The sequence below is a fragment of the Sorex araneus genome, chromosome X, assembly GCF_027595985.1.
Source record: "Sorex araneus isolate mSorAra2 chromosome X, mSorAra2.pri, whole genome shotgun sequence".
NCBI lineage: Eukaryota > Metazoa > Chordata > Mammalia > Eulipotyphla > Soricidae > Sorex > Sorex araneus.
Window position 1 is genome coordinate 154,076,775 of NC_073313.1, and position 12,378 is coordinate 154,089,152.

The 12,378-nt window shown below is 42.8% G+C and overlaps 1 gene segment (V, D, J or C); it reads right to left on the bottom strand.

Moving 5' to 3' along the window:
• Positions 1 to 4,481: 4,481 nt before the first annotated feature.
• On the bottom strand, positions 4,482 to 11,650 carry LOC129399807 (immunoglobulin heavy variable 4-59-like). The segment is given in 3 exon segments: positions 4,482 to 4,583; positions 11,196 to 11,503; positions 11,584 to 11,650. Coding segments are annotated over 3 exon segments (477 nt in total).
• Between the last annotated feature and the right edge of the window lie 728 nt (positions 11,651 to 12,378).

The following is a 12,378-nucleotide window of genomic DNA, read 5'->3' on the forward strand; positions in this document are numbered from 1 at the left end:
GGTGTGGGCTGTGCACTCAAGGGCCCCTGAAGTTGTGGGTATGCCTGCTGTGTGAGGTTGTCAGGACACAGACACATCTGTATTTAACTCAGTGTCCCTCATGTAATTTACATATTCATGAGGAGGTAGAATTCATAGCTGAAGGCCTGGTCCAACCTGAGAAAGGGCTGGTGGAAGCCACCGGGTCCATCCTCAAGGGGAGTGAAGTGGTCCAAGTTCAGATCCTTGTTTGAGGAGATGAGACCTGCCCTGTCCCAGGACTCTGTGCACACAGAGCTCCCCCTCCGGAGGGCCACGCCCTTTCAGGACCTTCTCCGAGCCCCCACATCTGTATGGCCTGGACACATCTGGACACACCTGGACTCTGAGGTTATTTCTGGGATCCTGTAACTCCCCAAGGAGTACTATAATGAGACTACAAAACCATCCTATTGCCCCAGTGGTTTTCATTGGGGATATTAAGAAGTGCAGAAACACCACCTGCATACAGGTTTTATTGCCTTATTAATATGATAAATGTTCCTCCACAAATTGAGAAGTATGCAAAAGTTAACCTTCTATGTCCTATACTTATCTTAAGTTTGGTTTCCTTTTTTTTTTTTGGAAAAAGCAAAACTTATTTATATTGAAGAAGGAAATTGCATTTCTGAGATTTCTGCATCTCTTGCACCCAATTCTCCCATTTCTGCACCCCTTCTAGCCTGCAACTTGGTGCTCTTGGAACTTGGCGCCCCCTGCAGCCGGGAGAGCCTCTGGGTTTTCAGGGGCTTTAACCTCTTGTCATCTCTAACTCATTATTGAATCCTGGAACTTCACTTCAGAAGCCTTGTTCATGAGTTATATTCTTTAATGGGTATTTGTTTTGGTTTTGAGCCACACCTGGCAGTTGTGAGGACTTACTCCTGGCTCTGTGCTCAGGCATGACTCAGGTAAATGCATCGTAGGAAAATATTGGCAAATCAAGCATATATATATATATATACATATATACATATATACACATATATAATTAAAAGGTGATACTGAGTGTTCTTTGCTGAGATTATGCAAAAGTGATACAATAAATATTAATTCACTCAAATAAAAATAGTAAAAACCGATTTAATTCTTTAAGTTACACCTCTCGGAGAGCCCAGCAAGCTACCAAGAATGTCCTGTCTGCATGGGCAGAGCCTGGAAAGCCACCTGTGGCATATTCAATATGCCAAAATCAGTAACAATAGGTCTCTTTCCCCTAACCCTGAAAGAGCCTCTAATCGTTGGGAACGATGAGTAAAGAAAGGCTGCTAAAATCTCAGGACTGGATGGAATAGAGATGTTACTGATGCCTGCTAGAGTAAATCAATGAACAATGGGATGACAGTGATACAGTTGTCTTTAAGTAAGGACTTTAATATAAACAAAAATATATTGTACCACTGTAGCACTGTTGTCCCATTGTTCATCGATTTGCTTGAGTTGGCACCAGTAACATCTCCATTATGAGACTTGTTACTGTTTTTGCTACATTGAATACGTCAGGGCTAGCTTCCAAGCTCTGTAGTGTGGGCAGGATACTCTCGGTAGCTTGCCGGGCTCTCTGAGAGGGATGGAGGAATCAAGTCCTGGTCGGCCACATACAAGGCAAACACCCTACCCACTGTGCTATCGCTCTGTCCCCCAAAATATATTAGATTTGTTAAATTAATAGAATTAGAAAAGCTCTAATTCTATAAGAATTGACATCTAGTTCACATGCCATACAGTTGACCCATTGAAAATGCCAAGTTTAATGGTATTTAGTGTAGCCACAAAATTGGGCAGTCATCACCACAATCAGGTTTATAACATTTTCCTTACTTCATAAACCGTGTATTAGCATTGACATATTCTAGCATCTTATGTTTGTAACAGTTACTCTGTTTTATACTGAATTAGATTTTGCCTGCTTTTTGAGTCTGCTTCCCCCGCCTTTGTTTTTTGTTTTTTTTGGGGGGGTTTTTTTTGGTTTTTCGTTTGTTTTTGTGTCACACCTTGCGATGCTCAGGAATTATTTCTGGAGGTGCTCAGGGGGAAATATGGGATGCCCGGGATGAGCCTTGCTCGACTGCTTGCAAAGCAAATGCCCTGTCGCTCTGGCCCCTATTTACCTTCACTTGTAAAGAGAGTCTTTTCCCAGAGACTTGAGAAGACTAAATGTATGAGTTAGGCCTGTAGCTTCTTGTTTTCTGGTACCTAGCATTGAACATACTTAAGCTCCAAAGGAAAAAAAAGACCCCAAATAATTTGTTTTTTCTTATAGACCAGGGTTACTTATATACCCCACGTGGACCCCACGTGGACCCCGAGGCTACTTCAAGGTAGTCACAGGTGGAAATGGTGCAAATGGAGGGTTGAAGTGTAGAACCAGGGGCCTCAGGAAGGAAACAAGGTCAGAAGGGGTCCATGATCAGAAAAACACAGAAACGGTCTGAAACAGTCAGACTAAGTTTCTGTCACACAGCAGCTATTTAAAACATTTTCCCAGGGCTGGAACATAGCCAGGTTGATCCCTGGTATCCCATACAGTCTCCTCCCAGCCTGCCAGGAGCGATCCCTGAGTGCAGAGCCAAGAGTAACCCCTCAGCACCTGTGGGTGTGGCAGGAAAAAAATCCATTTATTTTTCAGATTACAATTTGCTAAATGATGAGTGATCAGCAGAGGTGGTTCTGGACAGTGGTAAAGTGTTAAGCATGACAGTATTATAAATACTGACAGTATTATAAAACAATGCCTAAAATTGGGGGGAAAATATGACCGCTACAGAGGCAGGCTGGTGGGTGGGAGGCAAATTGGGGACATTGGTGGAGGGAAGTAGATACTGGTGAGGTGATGTTGGACCATCATAATGCCTGAAGCTCAGCATTACTACTAACTTTGTCAATCATGCTTTCTCAATAAAAGACTAAGAAGTTTTGACCTGGGAGATGACTCTAAGGGCTGAAGCATGTATTTTGCATGGGGAGTCCCCTGTTCAACCCCTGGCACCACATGGACACCCACTATTAACAGGAGTGACCCCAAAACAAGAAGTTTAAAGACTTGAGGATGTGTATGTTTTCTCTACATTTTTCTGCTTTGATTTTGGGTCACACTTGTCTGTGCCTGGGGCATTCTCTTGGCTTTGTGCTTAGGGATCAGTCCTGGGGACTTAAGGGACCCTATGGGGTGCTGGGGTTTAATTTGCGTTGACTGAGTAAAAGGCAAGGGCATTGCCTGCTGTGCTATCTCGCAAGCTCCCTCATTTGGATATATATAATATTTGCAGGTCACACAGTATAGGCAATGAAAAGCCTTATCGTGCACCAGGTCCAGACCACAGGAATCAAGGGATGCCAGGATTTGAACCTCAGTCAGTCATGTGCAAGGCAGATGCCCCACCTGCTGTAATAATCGTTCCAGCTGTGTGTTTTGGATTTTGGGTGTGCTCAGGTATTATTCCTGGTAGTACTAGGGAAAATTACGGAAGAGCCTGGCATTCTCCCCATGGCATATTTGATATGCCAAGTACAGTAACAATAATAGATCTCATTGCCCTGACCCTGAAAAGAGCCTCCAATCGTTGGGAAAAACGAGTAAGGAGAGGCTGCTATAATCTCAGGGCTGGGACTAATAGAGATGCTACTGGTGCCTGCTCAAGTAAATCGATAAACAACGGGATGACAGTGATACAGTGACAGTGATAAATTAATAAAGACTTTTTCAAAAACCAAGTATGAGTCTAACACACCTGCCAACAAGTTATCATATAACAGTATTAGTAGGACAAATATATGTAATTTAGAAATGAATAGGATACAATTAGTAAAGTTTTATGGCACATATGCCTTGAACTCTGACTTTTTCTGTGATACACAATTGTATTATTTAAAGAAATTTACTTAGAGAAATGCAAGGGGAGAGAAAGAGAGAGCCGTGTTCAGGAGACCACATGGACTTCTCCAAATGGGAAAAAATCCTTGAGTTCTGATTTCTGCTCAGATGTGTTAGAAGTCTGGGAAACATCTTTCCATGCAGAAGAAGTGGAATACTAAAGAAGTAAAATTCAGAGATCCACTTTTTGTCTCTGTGAATAATAGAAAGAGGGAGATGGAGATAGAAGTAAAATAGTACTGTCTAAAGAAATTTACTTAGAGAATTGCAAGAAGAAGATAGAAATATATATATATATATATATATATATGTAGAGAGAGAGAGAGAGAGAGAGATTGAGAGATAGAGATGGCAAAGGATTGTGACAGGAAGAAAATCCAAACACAAAATCTAATCATGAGTTATCCTTCTCCTTCATTGATCTCTGGCATCCTGTATGTGTTCTCTCTCTTTCCTCTCTCTCTTTATCTTTCTATCTCCCCCTCTCTCACTCTCTGGGGTCTATGGATTGCAATATAGATACTTAAAGGTTACCATATATGTCATTTTTCTTACTTTTGACTCTCACCCCTGTCCAGAGTGATCATATCTAACTATTCCTGTCATACTGGTCCTTTTCTGTCCTTCGTCCCCCGAACTCACTTGTAGGAAACTTCCAAGCATTGATCATTTCTTCTGGTCCCTGTGTTTCCTGGCACAGATTATTAATCTCATACAAAAGTTTAAATCCCATAGAAGAGAGCAATTATTCTGTATTTGTCCCTTTTTTTATTGAATCGCAATCACAGTTACATGTTCTCAGTATACCCTCTTTCCAATCCTCCAACTGCCTCCATGACAGACAATTTCCCCCATACTCTCTCTCTCTCATTTTGTTTCTGTTTCCTTCTGACTCATTTCACTCAGTCTGATGCTCTAAAAGTTCATCCATTTATAAGTAAATTTCATGATTTCATTTTTCCTGGTGCGACATGGTATTCCGTTGTGTAGATATACTATATTCCACCGAGTTAACTATTCTAAGACACTCTGTTTGTTTCATATTTGACTATTGTGAATACAATAATGTGATTCAGTAAGAATGGGCTGCAGATATATTTCCAAATTAGTGCTTTGGGTCCTTAGGGGTCAATGACAAGAGTCGAATTTCTGGGTTATATGAATGCTCAATTATTAGTATATTGGGCAGTATCAAATTTTTTTCAAAAAAGTCAATCCCCCACTCAGATCACTCAGATGCATTTGCGGCCACCCAATCATCATCATCATTATCATCATCATCATCATCATCATCATCATCATCATCATCATCATCCTGTTGATTGTCGAATGTCTCCGTTTGTCTTAGCCCTGAGATTTTAGAAGCCTCTCTTTACTCATCCTTTCCAAAGGTGCCACATTGGAGGCTCTTTTTGGGTCAGGGGAATGAGACCCATCATTGTTACTGTTTTTGGCATATGAATATGCCACGGGGAGTTTGCGAGGCTCTCCCATGTGGGCAGGAAACTCTAGGTACCTTGCTAGGTTCTCCCAGAGGGGGAACTAGGCTATAAAAGGGAGCTTGTTCTTATAGTCTCTGGATGTTGGCCGTTGGTGGGATTACACGGCGCCAGGGGCAGTCCCTGGGTATGACTGCCTAGCTACTGGAAAAGGGGGGATCTGGGCGGAAGAGGCCCAGTCCCATCCAAGCAGGCTTGGAGATTTCAGCCCTGGGTGCCACACACTTGGGTTCCTCTGCCAGTTTCTTCATGCGTGAGGCTCGTCCAAACGTGTGGAGGGTGGCCTTGAGCATGGCTGCAGCTGGGCTCCAGAGGTCTTCGGCTGTGGGGACTCTGCTCGGAGCAGGGAGGGAAACAGAAACAATTCCCTCCAAGGGGCCCCGGTGAATACAGCCAGGTGCGGGGGTAAGAGACTCTGCATCATTCTTTTTTTGGAGCTATAAGAACAAGCGACCACCCAATACTTCTAACCAAATACTCTACCCATGCTCCAGGATTACTGCACCACATTTGACAGGGTTCAAAATAGGAGGAAATCAATCTTAGAAATATACATTTCCTTTTTACAAACACACACACATATATACATATATACATATTCAAGGCTCAACCTTTGATAACATGTTAATGATCTCTTATAGAAGGGATTAATTGCCCCTGAGTGAAATAAAACAATCCTCACACTCTTTCTTCTAAGGATACATTTTTTCTAGCATTTTCAGCAAATTTTCCTAACAAACAATGCAGAACATATTATTTCGGTTATGCTTTGGGGAAGGGATTAGGGTTTGGGATGGAAACATCTGAAATATGTTGGTGGGAAGGTTTAATGGTAGTGAGATTAGTGTTTGAATATTAAATGTAGTCAAAAATTGTAAAATACTTTATAAAATAAAAAATACAAAAGAAAAAAGTGAACAAACAAAAAACTCAGAGTTCAATCCCATCTATATTACCACCAGCTCCAAATGAGGATTGAATTTGCAATATATCTATGCTAACACAGAACGCTTTGATTCTTTGTAACGTATGCCCTTCTCCCTGGTATGAAATGATATCTCATTATCATTTTAATTTGCATTTCTCTGATAAGTGATGTGACACTTTGTTTATACAGTTCTCTGCCTCAATGTCTCCTTTAAGGGTGTCTCTGTTTAAAACTCCCATTTTAGGTGGGGTTAATTTTTTTCTTGTTAATTTATACAAGTGCTTGGGGATGGAGAGATAGCACAGCGGTTAGGGTGTTTGCCTTGCACTCGGCCTACCCGGGTTCAAATCCCAGCATCCCATATGGTCCCCTGAGCACGGCCAGGGGTAATTCCTGAGTGCAGAGCCAGGAGTAACCCCTGTGCATCGACAGGTGTGACCCAAAAAGCCAAAAAAAAATTTCTACAAGTGCTTAATGTATGTTTTATTAATCCTACATCCGATGAAGGGTGGGCAGATATTTTATCCCAGTTTTTTTGCTTGTTTTTTGATTCTGGTCATCACTTCATTTACATTGATTTGTCCGTTTTAAAACACAAAGACTGACACCTCAAAGCATGAAATGGGTGAAAATTTTGGCTCCACCTTGATCCGAAAATAATTAGTTTATTGTAGGATAACATTGGGTTTGTCCTTTCAGCCTTGCCACAGAGAACTCAGTTTACTTTAAAGCAATGTCCTTTCTGTATGGACACAGGAAGACAGTTAATATTATGCTTTGAAAATTGGGAGCTGATTGACTCCAATAATATTGACTCCTGGGCATCTGTTTTCTCAACTCAGTTGCCATTAGTTTCTAGTACCCCCAAATCAGGGTCCCGATGAGGGGCAGAATGAACCCAGGGCAAGCTGTAAGCTACCCTGGCATCGAAATGGGACAGGCTAAAGTGCCACAATACTGAGCTATAAGTTGAGAACATGGTTATAGACAAATGTTATCATGATCCAAAAGTAACTACGAGATTAGACTCTGCTAGGGTTAGGAAGACTAACCTGGTCTGAGGACTGTGGTCTGGAATATATAGTGAGATGTCCTCAGAAAGAACCAAACTTTAAGTTTGATATATCTCTTACTGTGCTCATACAGAATGACATTGCTAGAAATATTTGAAGTAGATTTACTACAACTATTTAAGTGGATTACTAGCTAAGGAAGGAATAAAGCAACACACCCTTGTTTGGATTACACCCTTGAGCAGATCTAGTAATCTGGAGTAATTTGTTTAGATGAGATTTTGTTAATCTCCTGGAGGAGTGGTATTACCCCTCTTTGTTGATTTGTTTATGTTCATCTCACCTTTGTGTCACCACTCTATGTGATTGCTATCTAAACTAAGATTGTAGGAGAAAGAGAGGAAGACACAGAAGCAGGAGAGAAGACACAGAAGCAGAGAGAAGACACAGAAGCATATCACAGAGTGAAAGAGAATCATCGGAGCCAGAAGCAGGAGGTAAAAAGAGCACAAAGCCAGAGAGAATCAGAGTCAGAGTCAGAGTCAGAAGTGAGAGCGAGTGGTGCTCCAGAGACTGAAGCAGAAGTGCTCCAGAGAGAGAGAGAGATTAGAAGAAGAGAGATTGGATGAGATCAGAGGAGAGACTACAGAGAGAGAGTCAGAGATAGAGAGACAGATAGAAGAGAGCACAGCAGCACACACAGAAGCAGAACTCAAGGAAGAGCCATCCCGATCCAGTCCATACACAGTAGCTCGAGAGCACTGAATGTGAGCAGGGAGTGAGAGAGAGAGAGAAAGAGAGAGAGAAAGAGCCTGAGAACACACATCACATCACCCTTCTATGCACACACGTTTGTATTTTTTGCAGTTTATATGAGGGAAATTGAAACAAGAAGACGAAGAACCATATTTTTGAACTCAGCTGAGAGTAACCACCTGTTGGCAGTACAAAGTGTTTGTCACGGGCTGACAATAACCACAAACACAAAGTCACCTTCAATGTGGGGTGCACAAACAGTTGAGAGAGTCGGTGAGTCGTCAGGTGGATTTTGATCAATGTGGGTGGGTCATTGCAGGTTCAGAATTGGGACATACCTCACGTGTCTTTAGAGTGCAGGGCCTCCCTCAACCTCTGTGCACACAGCAAGTTCCTAGGATGTGGCTCATCCTTCCACAAGCACAAGTCGAAATAATCTCGACTCTGACCTCACTCCTCACTGCCTTCTCAGAGAGTCACCTTGGCTCAGCACCTCCCCTTCAGACTAAGCTGAGCCTCGGTACTTTATGTCTCTCCTGGAAACCCAAAAGCATCAGCTAGTGGAAATGATGATAGTCGTGTTCACGGCAGCACAAAGTACAGTAGCCAAGATGCACACACCACACACAACCGCAGTGTTCAGTTCTGTCTGTGTTTCCTCATTCAGCTGTGGAGTCCATTCTTTCTCTCTTTCAGTTCTGTTTAAAGGATAGTGATCATTGTTTCCTTCCTTCTTTCACTGAGATTCCTCAGTCTCCCTGTCAGTGTTTTCTTCAGGTCAGAGAGCACTGAGAGGGTTGTTGCTCTCCGCACACTCACGGAGCATCGGATGTTTGTATACTCTTATACGGATTCTGTCCACATTCATTAAAACAATATAATTATTTTTTCATTGTTCCTTGGTGCTCTGTTGGAGCTAAGGGTGTATGTGCCTCGTGGTATGGGCATGGATTGGGTGACATTCCTCACTCTATTCAGCTAGGGCTGTGACTCTAGTAACTTCTGGCAGCCACAAAGCGTGTGGTGTTTTCTAAGTGGGTTTGGGAAGGTCAGAGGTCGATCGGCAGGAATCACTGTGAGTCTCCGTGCTGATGGGCCTTACTGAGACCTATGACATCCCTTGGGGAACAGACTTTAAAGAATATCATGAAGCTATAGAAATTAACCCGTGAGTTTCTGGAATATAAACTCTCAGTCTAATAGTATTGAATTGAGAGCCCAGAATAAATCCTTAGATCTTTTATGGTGAATCTTTGGAAAAACATTCCATCCTATGGAGTGAAGCAAGAACAATCTCTTCAAAATATGGTGCTGGGAAAATTGCACCACTTACAAAAAATAGAATTGAACCCATATCTCACACCAGATACAGAATTTATTGAAAAGTGGACTTACAGTACAGCGTTGACAACACAATCCTAAAAATATACGGAGGAAAACCTCGACTTGTGTCTCCATGACACTAATCCTAGAGGGCTCATCTATAGTTTCACTTCATTGGCAAAAACATGGCAAACAAAAATCAATAAATGGGGCTAAATCAGTGAAAGGATTTTACTGGCAATGTAAATGACATTAAAATTAAGATACCCTACTGAATGAGAGAAAAAGTGTACCCACCAAACATCAGATTCAACCTAATATATAAGATATTCATCGCACTCACTTAGCTCAACATCAGAACCAATCACCCATCATAAAATGGTGGGGATATAAACAGATTGTTTCCTAAAGCAACATTCCAGTGGGTTGTAGGAATATAAAAAGTTGTTTACTAACACTTACTATGTGAGATATGTTAATATAATATATGTTAATATAAAGAACACCATATCTCGCCAGTGAGAATAGCTTATATCAAAAGTACTGTAAACAGCCAGTATTGGAAGGTTGCCAAAGGGAACAACGTTTCTATGTTTGTGGGAAAATATCTTTGGAAAACACTATAAGATTTCTCTAAAGAGTGGAAATAGAATTTCCAAGTTACAAGTGATTCTATATCTGATAACTTCACCCAAGCATGAAAACAGTCATTAGAATAAATATATGTAAATATATTTCGGTTGTAGAGTTTAAAATAGCTGTCAGGTCATGGAAACAATCCTTATGCTTAATGATTTTGATGGATAAGAAGTTGTGGTGTATATACACAACGGGGTACTGTGCATTTATAAGAAACGACAAAATACCAGTATTTTCTGGATCATGAATGAAACTAGAGAATATCAGATTAAGTGAAGTTTGTTAGAGGGAAAAGGACAAATTCAGACAATCTCATTCTCAACAGAGCGTCAGGATGGACAGGATCCAATGATAATGGCCCTGCATCCTAACCACACTCTGGGGTTCCCGAGAGGAGTCAGGTGGGGGGCTCAGATCACTGGGAAGAAGAGACCGAGCACAGGGGCCACAGCAGAGTGTGGAGGTCTGTGTGGATTTGGTGCTGGGAGAAGCGCAGGGAGTTTCTGACCCGCCAGCATCAACACTCAGACTATTGTCAACCTAATTGCTCAAAGACAATAAACTAGGTGATCGCTTAAAATCCTCCTTCTGTGAAACAAATAATCACTATAGGAAGAAAAATTAACCGCATATTACCTAATGGGAAATAAGTCTCTAATGGACCATAAGGTATGAAGAGGAATAAACAAATTTGTACTAGAATAAAACACAGTAACTAAAATTTATATCACTGTCACTGTCATCTTTTTGCTCATCAATTTGCTTGAGCAGGCACCAGTAACGTCTCCCTTATGTGAGATTTGCTGTTACTGTTTTTGGCATATTGGATATACCACAGGTAGCTGGCCGGGCTCTCTGAGAGGGGTGGAGGAATTGAACCTCTGTCAGCCGCATACAAGGCAAGCGCCCTACCCACTGTGCTATCGTTCCAGTCCAAAATTTATATACTTAGGTTTATAAAATTTGTCTTTTATATTTCAATAAACGAAAAAAAGTGACTCCCTGAAAGTCCCTCACCCCCCTGCTCCTGGAGCACAGCCCTGGAGGCCTGGGAGCAGAGCGCCCCCTGGTGGTTACATGAACCTCTGCAGCTCCCCGTCTGCCTCAGCAGGTTTGTGTCTGGGCTCACAGGGACTTGCCCTCACTGTGGCTCTTGCACAATAATACACGGCTGTGTCCTCAGTCACTGAGTTGCTCAATTTTAGGTAAACTTGGTTCTTGGCGGTGTCCCTGGAGATGCTGACTCGGGACTTAAGACTTGGGTTATAATTTGTTCCCCCATCAGTATACATAACACTAATCCAATCCAGTCTCTTTCCACGGAGCAGGCGGACCCAGTGCACATGGTCACTGGTTAATGAGAATCCAGAGACCAAACAGGTGAGGGACATCGTCTGCGAGGGCGTCACCAGGACTGGTCCCGACTCCTGCAGCTGTACCTGGGACAGGACACCTGGGGACAGAGACTCACAGTGAGTCACGGGCTCAGAGGCCCCATGCCCACGTTGGAGCCTCTGTCCAGGGGATACTCACATCCGGGAGCTGCCACCAGAAAGAGGAGGAACCAGCGCTGATGCACATTCCTGCCCATGAGGTCCATGATCTCAGACACCGTGTCAAGGGGAGAGGGAGCCCAAGTTGGGTTCTGTGTGAACGTGATTTTAACCCTGGGTCCCAAGTGCAGATTTGCATCGAGAGGACGTCTGTAGAGAAATGAGGGGACCCGGGGGAAGCTGGTGTGTGGCCTCCCTGGGAGGAGGTGTTGACTGTCGCTCAGAGCACTCAGGTTTGTCCCTGGGGCCCTGTCAGAGCTGTGCCTCTTCCTCCAGCACAGGAAACGTGCTGAGGAGTCTCAGGAAGCAAGAATTCCTCAGAGGGAAATGCCAGCTGGGGAGGAGAGTCCCTGTGTCTCAGGTCTCTGATGACCAAACTCAGCCCCCTCAGAGCCTCTACCCTGTACACCAGCCCCTGCCCCTCCATATCCCTGTGTGTTTGCTCCTGTTCTCCCACTGCATATGGAAAACCTGGGGCCTAATAGGTAGTGTCATCATCATAGTGAATTCTTAATTGTCCTGGTTCAATCTATGGTTAGTCAATTTTCACTATATTTAATCTCTCGTCCTGCATGAACATTTCTTCATCTGGAGCTACTTCACTCCTTACTATCCAAGGTGGTTTTTAGTGTGGATTTGTTTATTCTCTTTTATGTTGGGAAAAGGAAGATTCTTCTGCCTAGGCGACCTTCCTGGTGTGTTTGGCCTGGCCAGCAGCACCTAAACCTGCTCTGCCCTGTTTACAACTCAGTGTCCAAAAGATGATCATGATCCT